The sequence below is a fragment of the Ochotona princeps genome, chromosome 1, assembly GCF_030435755.1.
Source record: "Ochotona princeps isolate mOchPri1 chromosome 1, mOchPri1.hap1, whole genome shotgun sequence".
NCBI lineage: Eukaryota > Metazoa > Chordata > Mammalia > Lagomorpha > Ochotonidae > Ochotona > Ochotona princeps.
Genome location: NC_080832.1, coordinates 32,482,838 through 32,500,278, shown reverse-complemented (window position 1 = coordinate 32,500,278; position 17,441 = coordinate 32,482,838). Strand labels below are relative to the sequence as shown.

Genomic DNA, 17,441 nt, shown 5'->3' with positions numbered 1-17,441 from the left:
AACTTTGCTGCTCAGGGTAATAAAAATAGTGACAAATTTAAGAACACGGTATAGACTCTGTACAGACTCCTTCTCCAGGATGATATGCACAAAAAACTAACCTATCATCGATACACCATTGTCTCACTCATTATTTACAAAGCAGTTACTCTTGGATGTACAATATCTTCCCAGTTGTAGATTTTATATAATAACCACCTTTGTGCATATCAAAAACTCAAATCAACATAATTAAAATAAACAAGACACAGGCTACACTATAAACTTAACTTGTAACAAACAGTATAAATTTCAAATCATCCCTAGCATTTATAATTTGGGGGTTTAATCAGAAAGGATGATCATATAGACAGAAAAAAAAAACGGCCAGTATGTTACTTACTTGCATTAATTTAACTTTAGCCAAAATATTCTGTTTTCAATAGCAATCAAGAAAACAAAACGTTAGAGATCACAGTCCCAACCAGGAAGACTGTACATGCATTTCCTACTGGGAAATAATGTCAACAGGAGAAGAAGATACAAAATCAAAATGTTCGATTTCTGGAATAGAAAGCGCAGCAGATGAGCCCTCGTCCAGGGAGCCCTACAACCACATACTGTGAAGACATGCCATACCTTTCCTTCCAGGAGTGGCAGATGGGAGACTTTACTGGGACTTCTGATTTCCCTCCTGCTATCCTCATCTTGTACCACAGACATGCTGACAACTCCAGGTCCATAGGGTGAAATCTCCCCAGCGGGACCAGGAAACTCTTTCCCGAGTCTTTGGTCCATAACTCCAAGCGGGGCTAGCAAGAAAGAAAATTTTAGATTATCATGAGCCATGCAAATAGGAAAGCTTTCCTGAAATTTACCTCCTAACAGTTAATCAGGCAGCATGTGAACAATGAACAGGGACACACTGCTTGAATTTTGAAAATGTCGACACATAAGGTTAACTCATTTTTAAAACTCTCACTAAGCCGTTAAGGTATTCTGAAATAACTGGGTCTCCGTGTAAAGATTTTTGAAGGATACGTGCTGCTTATGGATTGGGCCAGTAGGAGGAGCTCAAACACCAGACAAAATTCCAGAATCGGGGCAAAATGTAAGAATTACAATGTGAGGAAGATTTTAATTCTCTAGGGTAGCTTTAATCTTGCTTGAATTTGGTCCTTAATCTAACTATTGGATAATTATCTAACTATTAGTGATTTTTTTCAAGTATCTTTTGAAGAGTCCCTCAGTAAGTCAATCCTTAATTTAAACACTGTAAGAACACAAAGGTAGACTTGTTTAGTTTCTATGTTTGCTTAAAATTTTTCCTTTTCCTAAACTCTACGCTGCTGCATGTCTCCAGCTAAACAATAGCCAATCTGAACACGACATCCCTTCATAGGGCCCACAGTGAGCACAGTCCCCCTGCACTCCTTGCATCCCTGCTACAGATGGAGACAAGACAGCCTCAAACTTCACCAGGGCTATGTGAGCAGCAGGTGGCAAACCCTTTATTTGTAGTTCCTACTCAAAGAACTCCCAGAAGGTCATTTCAGCACAGTGCTTTACTGACACTTTGTGATGGGCCTGGGTTCCAGACCCATGGGAAAGCCCCAAAAGCACAAGTGCCTTTAGGCTGCAGGTGCATGGAGGGAAGTAGCTGTGTGTGGTTCACCACAATGACCTTGGGAGACATCAAGTAATTTGAACCCTGTATCCGAGTTACTTCTCAAACTACACCTCTCCCCCACTCTTTCCAAAGCTTGCTTTTCTGCTCTTGTCTATCTCCCCAGACGCCACCCACACACTTGTACCCAAGTGCTGCAGCTAAACCTTCCAGGACTTTTTCCTGACCCCTTAAAACCAAGTCCAGCAGAATCCATCTATTTTTAAATATGGTCATTCCTTTCCATCTCCATCGCTAATATCCACGACTGATTGCTTCCTAGCCCTTAAGTACAGTTACTTTTGAAAGTCAGCACTAATTCATATGAAACATTAAAATGACAGCTATGCTAAGTCTCTGACTTGTGAATAATGATGATTTCTAACTGTCCACTAAACATAATGAGGAATTATTACAAAATAAGAAAATGTGACCAAAAGGTATCACAGAATAACACTAAAATTTAGATATATATCAAATTTAACGGTTTAAACTGAAGTTAACAAAATGATCATCTTGCACACTTGGAAACACTTAATTTCTGTTTCCCACTTTCCTTACACATTTTGGAGCCAATGCATTTTTAATGGCATAAAATCCTTGTAAAGAAGCCTGAGAACCTCACAGGTATGGGCACTGAGCCTACAAGCCAATGGTTAACTCACTCAAGGTCACATGATCATCATCTTCATTGAGACCACTGATTTTTACATTGTAAGAAATCACCAGATAATTTAAGTGAAGATTATTTATTATATCTCAATGATTCTAGTCTCGCTTAAAAAACAAACAGGAAACTGAAAATACAACACTTGGCCAAAACAAAAAGAAAGGTAGCCTGATGAGGAGCAGAGAAAATAAAACTCAGAAGTTGGTTACTGACTGGCCTGCCTTGGAATAAAGCACTGAGTCCTCACTAGAGTTCTCTGCCTGTCTGCTCACGGAATGGCGTGAAAAGCCTCCTATTTTTCAGAATAACACAATAATCCTTTTGATGACTTGTCCATCTGATGAATGACAGTGTCCAAAACACAAAGGGAAAAATAATGGGTAATTGTGTGATGTTTGCTGCTTTTACTTCTAAAAATCATTGTTTTCAGTATGATACAAACTCCCACCACCCTCTGTGCTAACCACCAATACAAGATGGTGGGTTTCCTTTAGCATGGTTTATATACTTCAAAAACAAAGAAAAAAAATTGCACTGGTTTATCTCTCTTTTAAATACCTAAGATTGGTAATACAAGGGTTAGAGAATTAGAGAGTTTCCTACTTTAAAACAAAGGCTGAAAACATACAGTGATCCAAAAAGAGAAATGACTTCTCTCAGGATATTAAACAACAGTGAATTTATTCAGCACTTGCATAGATTCTCTGGAGCAACAAAGTAAGACTTGTGAAATGTACACACAGACTGGCACACTATTTCAAATATCCTTGGAAAAATGTCCAGTTGGGAATAAGCATCAATAATTCTCTACATCTAAATCACTGTATTTGGAAATGTGGACATCTGTTGGGGACAGGCTCTTGGTCGCCCTTGCACAATATTTGTAACCTTCACAAAATTACATGGAAGCTTCTCTAAAAGCTAGACTGAATAACAATAACAACTATAAATGTCTTCAAAATCCTACCAACAACTCCTGGGAAATATCTGTATGTCAACCTTGCACCTGTTTTCGAAGTGTTTTTCTAGAAAATGTAGATAAAGCCAATGGCTGTCAATCCTTCACTAATGACAAGCGTTTTTATGTGTTAACTATGTGATCAGTGTTATCCAATTATTTAAAATTAAGCTGTTCAAATTCATATTTCAGGGAAAAACATGAAGTAATACCAAAATAGTTTTTTGCTCAAAAATAATCATAAATAAAAATTTTCAAATTTAAGATAATCATATATATGTATTTTATAATAAATCAGTAAAAATTGCAAAATTGTTTATCATAGAAAGTCATCCATATCAATTACTTTTTATTTTTACATAGCAAAAAATTAAACCCATCATTTAGCACCCTAATATAAATTTGTTATATTATATAAGTATAAATTAACATAATTCAACCTTAGCACTCTTACTGGGAATACATCAATAACTCATTAAGTAGTGCGACCAGGCAATAAGATACATACATGAAATAAAAACAGTGTCTTTAGTGTCAATTAAGTTCCAAATGTAGTTTATATAAAACAGGATGTATTTAACACATTAAAACTGGTAAAAAAAAATCACATTTGTATAAATTTTCCTCTTATGGTGAAAAACAAATGAACATATATTTTCTTTGTTTTTGTTAAAATGATATATATATATATATATATAAAGGTAATCCTTTAAAGCGGTAAATGGTTTCTGGTACTTGAGAAAATTTGATAGCTTCAGTAGTTTTTACTGGACTTACAGAACACTGGGGATGGTAGGAAAGTTTTATAATCATTTGAATTCAGAATTATATTTTGACATTAATTAATAAGTTCAAGAAACTAAGCCGTATACACCAAAATCAAATCAAACCAGTAAAATGTTCACCCAACATATCCTGAACAAGAAGTATCAATGATCTTCCTGAGCACTGACAATGCAAACAAAATATTCATGACAACTTCAAAACACTACAAAGATTATTTGCCATGAACCAAAGCACATTCTTTTTCCAGGAAACAGAATGATGGCAACTCCTCTAGCTTTCTGCTGGTGACTTTATTAACCAGACCACTTAGAGAAAGATGAAAGGAACCCAAATGCTCAGAAGGGGATTTACCTCCATCTAGACTCCTTGAGGCCCGTTTACTGGAGGTGCGCTCAAAGTGTGGTGCTGGCCTGTCTATGAGGGTGCTTGCCTGGCGGGTCTGTGCTTGAGTGCGGCCGCTGTAGCGGAATTTGGACCCCAAAGTCAGGAACTTGGCCTTTGGTGGCTGTTCTGGAGACACAAGCCTGAAGCGGAAAAACAAGCAGCAAAATTAGACTTGACAGATTTTCTCCTAAAAGTGTTAGTACTACATGCTTTGTTTGTTTGTTTGTTTGGGTTTTTTTATTATTAATTATTTTGCATTATGTTACAGTTTCATAGGCTCTGGGAATCCCCCCCCACGCCCCTCCCCCCTGGTGGCTTCCTCCACCTTGATGCAGTATTACAGTTCAAATTCAATCAAGATTCTTTCCTTGTAAACATATACCAAGTATAAAGTACAGCTATTTATTGTCCAGATGGGTTGAACAGTCTCTTGGGGAGACCATTTCTGGTCCATTGTTAGAGCTGGCAGAATATCATCCCATTCAACCAAGAGTCCCGACATAACATCAACAGCAATTTGCAACATTATGGAATTGACATGGTTGTGAGTAACCAGTGTAGTACTACATGCTTTTAACGTCTCCTTTTAAGTAGGACTATTCAAACGCAATACTAAACTTTCTAATTGAAAAAAAGAACATTATTTATAAACTCTCACACAAACACAGCTTTATGGTGGTAATGAATATATCCAAATTCATGAATTTGTGAACGTTTTCTTAAACCTAAGGAAAAAAGCAGCTGTTCTCATTGTGGCTATTTATTTGTATTATCCTAAAATCATTTCTATAAACACATGTCGGAATTCTTGCTCTTAGCCGTAAGTGCCAAGTAGCAAGCCATTGCCTTAGTAATTCCTAGTTTTAATGCCTCTTTCTCCCGAGAAAAAAAAATCTAGCTTGAGAATCTGTTCCGCCCATTGCCTCCTTTCCAAGAACGCAACACACAGAGTGAATCTGCAGATGACTAAGAGTCTTTCTTGGCAGCACAATTCCACAACGTCAGCCCTGGGCTCATAACAAATGAAGTCAAACATTCTTGTTGTCAAATACTTCCAGACTTAAACAAAAGCATGTTTTTCAGTTACTGAGGCAATCTTTTTTGGAATACAATAGAAACTGCCTCACTTTCAATATTTGACCAGGGCTGACAAAATGTCTTAAGCAAAAAAAAGATAATCTGGAAGCTTTTATACTACTTATTAAATAAGGAGGTTTCGGTTAACAATCCAAGAAGAAGAAAACTACCAAAACTTGTCCTATCATTTTCTAAAGAAGGGTGATTTCAGGAAAAACTCTTATCCGTTTAAGTATTTCCTCTGCACATTTTATTTTCCTCGTTAGCAGTGAAAAGACTCAAGTCAGGGTAAAGTTAAGCATAGTAAAGCAAGAAGGCAGCACTCGTGAACACATGATTTCCAACAGTATTTGCCAAGAGAAGCAGCATATTAGAATCAAACTGATAGAAGACAAACAGCTTTCTTGATTTTCACATAAAGGAGCAGAGTGTATCTTGAAAACTTCCATTTTATGCCAGCAGATTTTCAAAGGAAACACAGAAAAACTTCTGAGAAAGTGCAATCTGACGATGGATAGTACCTGAAATTGTACTTGGGGAAGAGCTGCGAGAACAGAACTTTAGATCAGAAAAGAACCTTGCTATGGATGTTCTTTTCCTCAGTTAGTTGAGGAATGAGGTACAGCACACTGATTGTAACAGGCAGGATGTGAAATGAGGTCACTGTGCACGCCTCTTGGTAGGTCAAACACGGCAGGGTTTTCTCTCCCCAGCAATCCAGGTAACCATGATCTCAGAATACCCTCAAAAAAAGCAGTGATCTACAGAAAGGATTTCTGGGAATCACATCGGTGCAATAACTGATCGAGAAACATTCCTTCTATTTGAAAAATAAGTTCACCAAATCACATTAATTTTAACTACTTATTAATGAAACATATAGTTTGTAGCTTCTAAATTGTCAACTGAAGTTTAAAAAAAGAAATTTCTAAAGAATTTGCCAAAGGGAAAAATATATTAATAACCTAAGAGGAAAACTCCAAAATTCAAACAAAATTAAACATAAAGAAAAACAACTTTGTGGGATTATGAAAAATAATTGTTAAAGATACATTTGTAAAAATATCTTTTAAGACTTAATTTTTGACTTCTACAAAATGCACTGGATTGGGCCTGCACAGTGGGCACAGCACACCAATCGTCTACCTGTGATGCTGGCATCCTATATGAGCACAGATTCAAGTCTTGGCTGTTCCACTTCTGATCTAGCTCCCTGGGGATGGCCTGAAAAGGCAGAGGAGGCTTGGGCCCCTGCACCCATTGTGGGAAACCTGAAGCGCTTGGCTTCCAGCTTCAGACTGGCCCAGCTCTAGCCATTGCAGCCATTATGGGAGTAAGTCAATGGGTGAAGATCTCTATCTTTGCACTCCCTTTCTAATGCTTTCATGTAATAAATAATTTTTAAAATAATGCAGTGGATTTATAAACATAAGAAAACTTCATACTTCAGAAAATAACTTTACAGAAAATTAGAGCGACTGTTTCTTTTTTAAAAACATACATACTATTACATATCATGTATATTGTATATATGCACATTTTCCAGCATTGTAAATAATAACTCCATTTAAAAATAGCTCTTGCACTCTCTTAAGAACAAAGTTGGTTATAAGCTCTATACTCTAACACTCTGCAAACACTATTACTGAATAGGTCAGGTTTATTACAATTTTTAGATTTATCTTATTTATTTAAGAGGCAGAATTCCAGAAGAGGGAGATTTGCCAAAAGCACAGGAGATGCAACTGTTGACAAGGCACACCTTGAGTGTTCACAAAGCATCCACGAGGGAACGCAGTGGGGAGAGCAGCAGGGAGGAGAATGGAGGAGACCAAGGCTGGAGGCCTTAGCAGGCTCACACATCTGCCACCCCGTCCACACATCTGAACAGGTTCCAAGCAGGAACACCGGGTGATTTGCTTGAAATTACCTGTAGAAAGTATGATGTTCCACACACACTTTCCATAGCCTTTTTGCCGCCCGATGGTTTGGCAGTTTGAATCCAATGGTGCTCTCAAACTGTTCCAGCTGCAATAAACCCACCAAACAAATCAGCCTATTTTGCAAGGTGCTGACAAGAAGCTACTGAGAAACAGGTACTCGCATGTTTCCGCAAGAAGTATTCGTTTGGATAAAGGTAAATATACCTAACGTGAAGATGTAAAACAATCTTTTCTAAGACTGCAACATTATTTTCTATGAAAAGTAATTATCGGGCTTGGCAGCGTGGCCTAGTGGCTAAGGTCCTGCCTTGATCCCATATGGCCGCTGGTTCTAATCCCGGCAGCTCCACTTCCTCTCTGTCTCTCCTCCTCTCAGTGTATCTGACTTTGTAGTAAAAACAAAACAAATCTTAAAAAAAAAAAAAGTAATTATCAACCACTTACATAAGCCAAGTATTTGTTAATGTCCACTAAATTCATTTCATTGCTTTGGTATTGATCTCCACCACCTAACTGATCTAATAACCAAAAATGAGCTACCAAGTGTGCCAGAAACCTGCTGATTTTATTCTAAGAAAGATATGATTGCTGTTTTTTAGAAGTAGGAGTATGGACATGCTAGATTACAACCGAGAGCTCTGATTCTGGGGCCAGCTACATGGTGCTACAGGGTAAGCCACTGCTAGCAATGCCAACAGCCCACATGAGTGCTGGGTCACACCCTCACTGTCCCACTTCCAATCCAGCTCCTTCTTGGTGAATGGGGGAAGGCAGGGGGAGGATAGCCCAAGTACTTGGATTCCTGCCACCCATGGGGAAAATGTGGTTAAAGTTCCAGGATCCAGGCTTCTGCCTGTTCCAGCAACAGCCACCACAGTCATTTAGGGAATGAACCAGCAGATGGAAGATCAAGCCCTCTCTCACTAGTCTTCAAATAAATAAAATAAATTAAAAAAAAAAATTAAATGGATTTTTTGTGCCATAAGAAAATTTTAAAAAGTTTAATCTCTTAGAATTGTAGTAGAAAATAACTGATTTAGGTGATGCCTGGGAAAAAAAAGTGACAACTGATTAGCTATGCCAAGGGTTACACAGTATAGCTTACCTCCGCTGGTCTAACTTTAATGTAGAAGTTACTGCGCTTATAAGAAATTTTTAAGATTTTCGGCCAAGCAAAACGATTGATTCTCAGTCTGTCTTTGTAAATGAGAAGTCCGTTAGCGCACACGCCCAACTTGATGTCCACGCCTTCTGAGTCCTGCCAAAACAACCATTTGACCAGAGTTAGAGGTATGAAAACCATACGGATCAGGACACAAACTAGTTCGCTCAAAGCAGGACACCCAGTAATGCCAACTTCACAGGTTTGTGTTAAGTTTACTGGCAGTAAGCACATTGATGAAAATAGTAGTACACACATACCTCTTAAGTATTTTCAACTTTAACATATGAAATCTGATTTACCAAAGAGTGAGGGCAACATGATTATAGGACACAATATCCTTAAGACACATAATTAATGCATTCTCAAACTGTACAGCAAAGAATAAGATATAGGATGTACAGAATAAGATATCCTCAAGACATAAGAAATAAAACGTCTTCCTGGAAGCTCTGCCAGCCCTCAGGGACAATCTGTCAGTCCTACAAAGGGCATTCAGCCATTTTGCTTTAGGTGAATTTATCTCAGAGGCATTAAGCTAGCTAACAGCTGTTAAAATAATGGCTGTATTTTGCAATACACCAATGACTCAAATGGAAATTTCTCTCCTCGGCTGACGCGGTGAAATCTCTGACTTCTTTCAAGCAATTTTTTAGTAACAGTGTTGTAATCCAGTTTTCATTAAGCATTCCTTCAGCTGGCACAAATCAAAGGACTGGGGACTACTTGCGAGTGATTAATACTTTTCTTGCCTCAGAGCTTTAATTTGGGATAGATCACAATCTAAGATAATCAAAATCTGAAAGAATTTTTTTAAATCGAATAAATTTATAGACTTGGTAAAGATAAAGACTGTCTTCTTACATTTCAAGTAAAGCCAATGATCACAATTGAAAACATTAAAAAAAATAAATTCTGGTTTATCATTAACAGCAGAGCTCATTCAAAATATGCAAAGTTGAAGAATCTGTTTTCTCACCTTCCAAAATCATTAACAACTAAATTCTCACTGAAATTTCTGGGACAAATAGCATATTTAGTCTAAGTTTCAACTCAATAATTACACCATTATAATTTAACATCACTTATACTAGTTCTTTAGAAATAAAAATACTGGACTCGGTAATAGTAATTGCTTTCTCTGCAGTGATATTCGAACAGTTCACATATACAAACAAATTACAGTGGAACAACTTTACCAGGCTGAAAAATCTAATCTACAGGGTGTTTGACTCACCATTAACTTGGCACCCACAATTCTCTCCAGGAAGAGAGTAAAAAGCTAGAATGAATCATCTACAGGTGCCCCAAACAACTTGGCACCAGACACAAATGATGTATTTGCCACTGCCCATGGCCACAGAGAGGCAGGAGGTCATGATGGCATATCTGCCAAAATGGCATATCCTAACGACCACAGTGTTTCATCATTTGAAACACTAAACGAAACTATCTAATTTGACAATCTTTGAATAGGACAATCCAGCTTAAAAAAATCACGCTAATTCAAGTGTATTTCAAATACATAAGAGGATTTCTAGCTGTTCCATGTAATTGCTCTGAAATCGTCTGTGTATATATGCTCAAAAATTATAGAAAAATGACAGGAAGTAGAAGCCTGTAAAGCATGCCCTGATGTTCTGTGTTTTAATTATGTCACTTAGCAACAAAGTCACAAATACAAGCTGCTCTCCCACAGCTCTCTCCTTCCAGGCCTGGCATCTGCTGTCTGCATCTCCCCCTTGAGGCTTAGAGCAGCTATTTTATCAACCTGGCCATGGTACTAGTCTGTGCTTTCCCTACACTTTCGTCAAAAGTTTGATTCTGCACTCTTCAATATGTCCAACTAGAATGTGCCTTTTAGAACTCATTCTAATTAAGACTGAATTTCATAAATACATAAATATACAAAACTTTAATGACATAAAAAGTCCTTTTAAATTGTCAGATACTTTCTAAATGAGCCACAAATGTGATTTGCCAATTATTTTCTAATTATCACATGATAGATAATAAATGCTACCTTGCATTTTTAAGTGTTCTGCCCCTAAATAAATAGCAAAATTTGGCATTGTTGTATTTAACTGAGAGCCTGCAGCTTTTTACTTTTCTAAGACATCCCATTCAAAAACAAGAGGTTTTAAATCTTACAATATTGACATCTGAGAATTGGCTTCTCATGCTCAAAGTAGAGAGAAGCATGGTTTATGAACATGTATTACTTTGATATTTAAAGTAGAAAGGAAGCTACAATTAACAACACAAAAGCAAAAAATACTAACATGGAACCTGGGGTGAAAAAAATTACTTGAGTGGAGGTCATTCCTAGAGATTTCTCTGAAGATGTAACCCTGGCTTCCTACGCTACACGTTAAGGGCTGGCAGGGTCTTTCAACAGCAGGTTCCCTCCAGACATTAAATGGCCTATGGACAATTCTGACAAAGCAAACTGGCCTTTCACCTTTCCTTTCAACCTCTGACTATCCCCACTAGGTGATCACCCAGAGTCAGGATGCAGAGGACATCTGTTACTGGCCCAGTCAGCTCAACCTCTCCTACCACACATTTGTATCATTCCATTCACTTGCTACTTCTCCAACTCAACTAAAGATGCTTCAACACCTGTAGTCGGCGGCAACATGCCTGTTCTTTCACAAAGTAGTTCAAGACAGGAAAAGGCATAATCTTCTCGCAGGAAAAGGCCTATTCTTAGGCTTTATGGAAGGTGATTAAATCTGTGTCACACTGGCTCTTCCATGATTGCTAAGATCTGTTACCTTCTCCCAGAACAGAGGTTAAGAGAAAGAACTCAGACTTGGACAGCACCTAATCTAGCCAGAACAAGCATGCAGAAAAACCAGGATGGGGTGAAAAACACTGACAATGTGCATCTCTCACCAAACATCTAAGAAAATATACTAACTCAAACGACTGAGAAAAGAAGAACACAACAGGGAGAGAAAAAAACGATCCCTTTGACAGCCATAAACCCCACAATTAGTCACACACACACAAATACCATATAGATCCTTGGGTGACAACAAATAGGTATTCCCCACAGGTGAACTGGGCAGTCTTAAAACCAGAACATTCCCAAAACTTCAGTCAGCAGAACAGAATGTCGCCCCCTCCCATTAATCCACAATACCTTGGCATGATGCAGGTCTACACCATACATGGAAAGCCTCTTCGCATTTTCTAAGAACTGAGAATCAGCTTGTGCTGGAGACAAGCCCCTGAGAGTCAAGAGAAACAGCACAATTTTATTAGCTGATGCACAGTAAATGTACTCAAAATGGGGAAAGGCTGTGTGAGCTCTGAGAGTTTGGGGTAGTCCAGGTAACCTACTGAAGTTTGCTGGAAAGAAAAAACAGGTGTGCAGACCCAACTCTAAACTGCTATTCACAAAGAAATATACCATCACTCTTGCCCTTTTTATCTTATAATGTTTTAAAATTATTTCTACTGGATAAAAAAGGCCCCATCAATAATATGAACAGCTAAAAATAATATTTTAAAAAATTGATTCCATCTTGCCAAGAAAACACAGGTGTACCTCTTAATCTTATTTTGCTAGGATAAATCATAATAAAGATGGAAATTACTTGCATTTGACTTACACTCATGGAGGATAACATACTGCACTCCTCTGTCCATACTAAAATTATTTCCATTTCCTACCTAAGTCCCCAAACACACAAATTTTAAGGTCCTAGAGAATACGGCCATGTTCCATTAATCATATTCTCACAGCATTACAGCACCACATATTCCAAATAGCAACTATACAATCAATGTCTGGTAAGTAAAATTTGAATAAAGTTAACAATACTTGTATTCAAATATGGCATTTATAATTTTTCAAAGAAAAACCTATGAATGTGATCTATTTAAAACCTCTAATCTCTGAAAGCTCCTTTCAAATCATTGTAGTCCATTTCTTAAAAATTTGTTTACTTGAAGTGCCAATTCTCAGAGAAGAGAAGGAGAGCCATCTGCTGGCATACTTCAGATGGCTCCAACAACCAAGGACTGGGCCAGGCCACGCCAAGGCCAGGAGGTAGGAGCTTCCTCCCAGTTTCCCACAAGGTTGCCAGAGGCCCAGGCATTTTGGCCATCTTCCACCAATTTCCTAGGACATTAGCAGGGAGCTGGACTGATTCCAGTAGCCACACAGGATACCAGAATCACAGGCAGTGGCTTAATACACTATACCATAACGCCAGTCCTTCTAGTCAATACTTGATAAAATGGTAATTCTGTAATATATTATTTTATAAATAGAGTTTTAAAATCCTGTGTAAAACATCTATTATCTTTTCACACAAATATCAAAGCCCTCAATGTGTAACATGGTGTTAAAGTACTTCAAGTATTCCCTCATGAACACAGGGCATCTTCTGCATGCAGTGAAGCCTGCTATGCATCTCAGCTACTACTCCTATATCCATCACCACTGACATTTCTTTTTTAAAATGTATTTATCTATATGACAACCAGAGTGACAGAGAATGGAAGAGAAAGAATCTTTCACCCATTGGTTTACTCTCCCAGTGACCACAACAGGCAGCCATGGTCCAGGGTGAAGCCAGGAAAGTTATCTGGGTCTTCAATGAGCATTGAAGGGCCCAAACATCTGGTCCATCATCCATACTTTCCCAGAGGCATCAGAAGCAAGCTAGACCAGAAGCAGAACATGCACCCTGATGCAGATGCCAGGGACTGTAAGTGGTGGCTCAAATTACTGTGCCACAATGCTGAGTCCCACCATCAGCATGTCTAATTCAAATCCTGATGCCCCATTATCTCCCAGAACTTCTTATAATATACATTTATGACAACAACTAAAAGGAAGTGCAAATAGGTAAATGGCCTTCCAATAAATTAACATAGATAATCTCGTAGGCACGGTTCCTCAATTATAGCCACAAAAGCAAAAACAGCCTATCCCAAAGGCTGAAAGTTGTCTTAATGGTTCTGAGGGTAGCTCCTCATAAAGACAATGATGGCTCTCTCAAAAGCTGTCCACACTAGTAAAGCAAAAGCAAAAACCAGGTAACACCATAATCTTCTCAAACACCTAGCCAGTGTTCCGAGAGTGATACTGAAATCCACCCATAGCCATCCTCACCCTCCTCTTCTCCATCAGCCCCACCCTCATCCCCATCCAGCCAGCCAACAGACCTATGGGTTTTATGCAGCTCAGCCACCTTCTCTTCCAGCTCCTTAGTCTGTGTGGGAGCAAACTGGAAATCACTAAGGTCAATACTACCATGCTCTTCAGGGTCATAATCCCCAAGTTCAGCCTGCAGCGTGTAGGATCCCAAAAGGGCATGAGTCACAAAAGAACAGGGCAGGCGTCCAGAGGCAATGTCCTGTCGAAGCTGAAGGCACAGGAAGTATCTGAGGAGCGAGGGGAGAAAAGGGTTGGAGCAGGACAATTAGTTATGCTTATAGGGCTTCAAATCCTAAAATTTTAATATTCCTTTGAAAACAAATATACAAGGTAAATATTTATCCATACCAAAAATCATACCCCAGACTCCTAAACTTGCAGACTATTCAAAGAAACTGAGTCCAGAAGATTGTTTCCTAGAATGGAAATACTGAACTGCTCTCTGGTAATAGCTAAACCATGATTACTGTCACAGTGAAGAATTTTGCAACTTAAGTAAAAAAAGCTTTCAATTGCTACAACTGTGATAACAATTAGCATACCCCTCAAGAGCTATAAAAATGAAATTTTTAGAACTACTGTCTCAGTCAATGGCACGAAAAGGTAATGTCACCCCATCTTGGATCTCTTCACATTACTTTCAAAGTAAATCTCCATTTGGAAGCTTCTGTTCCTGCACCTATGCCATCCGAAGAGGCAGTTTTTCAGTGTTCAAGACAGACTTGGCAGCCTGGGAGAGCTGATGCTGTGAGACATTCAGTAAAAAGTTACTGATCTAAGGTTAATCTGCTTCCTGCAAGATGGAAAGAACTTTACCTCCCCATTAAGGGGAGCATAAAAAATAAGATACTACAAGTAAAATGTCTGACACGGTACCTGGAAATGAATAACTGCTAAAGATAATACTTGTTAGCTACAGCAGTGATATTCTTTAATATTCCATATGGCTTGCTACAAGACAAAACAGAATTTATTTTTCACTAAACAGGATGTAGAAACATGGGACTTACATTCTCTTAGAAATGTTTCATTTCAGCCTCTATCGGTTCCTTTGATGGCTTTTTAAATTTCATCACACATCCCTCTGAAATAAATGACCATGCCCTCGTTCTTGAAGATCTTACAGGAATTGCCATTCATACTGGCAATTGGTCACTTTCTTCCTGTGTTTATTTTTGCTTAGACTGGGTTGTAGGCTCAACTCTCCTCCTGCTCTCTCCTTAACACACTCAAGTGGCAGTGCTGGCCTTTGGTCCAGGCTTCCTTATTGAGTTAGCACAATCTACTACCCGATTCCAGATAAGCTCAGTTACACATTAACCATTATCCAAATCTATCACAGGCAGGGCATGGACTCTGTTTATTGTTGTCATCATCATCACCAACATCATCATCATCATCACTCCACGGCAGGCAAAGACTTCCCATATAGCAGGTGCTCATTAATACTCTTGAGAATAAAAAGTCTTCCCAATATTAATACAGTCTGCTAATCTGTAGGCATTGCAGGGACTCTTCTTTAAGAACTGCATTTCCCTAGAACCTCCTCAGTGGAATTACATTCACTTTAAGAACGATTTACTTACTTGAAAGCTAGAATAACACACAGAAAGGAAGGAAGGAGGAGAACATAGGCATAGAGTGGAGGCAAAAGCCAAAAAAAAAAAAAAAAAAAAAGTTCTAACGTTTGCTGGTTCACTTCCTAAATGCCTGCAACATTTGACCATAAGTGTCCTTTTAAAAACATAAAAAACACTTTTAAAAAGCATATAAAAATCACTGTTTATACTTACTGTTCAAACTTGCTGTTACCAAATCAAAGAAATTCTATAGCTTGTACTCAGTCTAGGATACTTTAGACATCAATGTAATGATGATTCAGATGTCCCCTTGTTACCAAATACTCGGCCACCCTCAGAATCAACTGCTCTCTTGCTCCTAAGCTAAATCCTTTATCCGCAATCCAATCATATATTCCTATAAATGATACAATTTACAAGCAGATATATTTAAAATACCTAGTTAGCTATGCAGGGTTTCATTAGAGGAGAATAGAGGATAAAAATGACTACTTCAATTAAAACAAATTTCATTTATTTACTACTACTTCAGCTTTGCAATATGAGGCTATATGAACACAGGCACACAAGAATTACACAGTTAAACCCCATCTTCATGTTACAGTCTGATTATTAAATGTCAGTGGCTTTTTAAAGGAAACTGTTTCCAGGGATCATTTTATTAATCATATTCTGTCAATCAAATAGAAATGGTGAATATAGAAGCAATCAAAAATGTTTGAAACTGGCAACATTTCAAATTATTTGGAAGCAAACATTTCAAAGAAAATGTCTACGCTTAATTCATGGAATACTATTTTGTTTTTTAATCCAAATGATTGCTGTGCTCCCCACTGGGCACAAATAAATGAGAACTAAAAGCAAAGGTTCATCTTAGAAAGTTACGATAAATTACCTGGTGATATCTTCTGTCAGCTGAGATGGATCCGGAGGATAAAACTTCACATTGAAAGTGAACAGCCATGGAAGATCTGTAACGATTAAACATCATGGTTACTCATGTGAACAGAAGACTATCTGATACAGCATTGAGAAATCCCACTACAAATCAGTTTGTGGAATTTTGTTTCTCAGTTATCATGTGCATCGCAAACAGAAAGCTAAATGACAGATAAACAATGATTTCACTGAAGAAAAGACTCACTTTTTTCACATAGGTTTATAAGCATGTCAACAAGTGTTTTGTAATGGTAATCACTATACAAAAATTTTAATATAACCTCCTTGTAACAGTTGATAGAGGATTTCTCAAGTTTCATAAAGGAAAAGTGAGTATATTCCTATTTAGTGTATACCTTCACTATACAATGCTTTAAATAATGAATATATCAAAAACTATGTTGTAAGTAGCTTTTAAAAGCTAAATCACTGGGCCGAGCACAGTACACTAGTGGCTAAGTTCTCGCCTTGAATGCACCACGATCCCATATCGCCGCCAGTTCTAATCCCAGCAGCCCTGCTTCCCATCCAGCTCCCTGCTTGTGGCCTGGGAAAACAGTTGAGGACGGTCCAAAGCTTTGGGACCCTGCACCCGCGTGGGAGACCTGGAAGAGGTTCCTGGTTCCCGGCATCTGATCGGTGCGCACCAGCCGTTGCAGCTCACTTGGGGAGTGAAACATCAGATGGAAGATCTTCCTCTCTGTCTCTCCTCCTCTCTGTATATCTGGCTTTGCAATAAAAAATAAATTAAATAAAAATGCTAAAACACTGCAACCTGTATGTTTTCATATATACTGTTTTGAGTAGCTAACAACATCGGATCTGAAGAGAGCAGGTTCTACCTTGCTAAAGAGGCTCCTATAATCACAGCAGCCTGAAAGTACAGTTCTGCTCAAAGGTTATTAATACTTCTAAAATAAAAACAAAAATGTGCATGTAAGTTATTCCATACATATTTGAAGGCTTCACAAGAGCTTTAACTTATGGACTTGACAAAAAAAATTCTGCAATCTCATTCTATTATCAAATGTATCATTTTATTCTTTTTCTCAAATATTTACTAACTGGTTACCCTAAGATATGAATTTTAGATGGATTTTGGCATGATACAACATTATTCT

The 17,441-nt window shown here is 38.0% G+C and overlaps 1 protein-coding gene across 16 annotated transcripts in view; it reads right to left on the bottom strand.

The window, feature by feature from the left end:
- Positions 1–17,441, bottom strand: part of EPB41L2 (erythrocyte membrane protein band 4.1 like 2) — a 214,528-nt gene that overhangs the window by 35,355 nt on the left and 161,732 nt on the right. For all 16 annotated transcript variants that reach the window (XM_058674388.1, XM_058674491.1, XM_058674332.1 and 13 more), the window contains 7 exons: positions 16,277–16,352; positions 13,810–14,028; positions 11,774–11,861; positions 8,569–8,721; positions 7,451–7,548; positions 4,411–4,583; positions 619–791 (listed from right to left, as the gene is read on the bottom strand). In XM_058674388.1, coding sequence (XP_058530371.1) covers positions 619–791; positions 4,411–4,583; positions 7,451–7,548; positions 8,569–8,721; positions 11,774–11,861; positions 13,810–14,028; positions 16,277–16,352 — 980 coding nt within the window. The remainder of the gene's footprint in view (positions 1–618; positions 792–4,410; positions 4,584–7,450; positions 7,549–8,568; positions 8,722–11,773; positions 11,862–13,809; positions 14,029–16,276; positions 16,353–17,441) is intronic.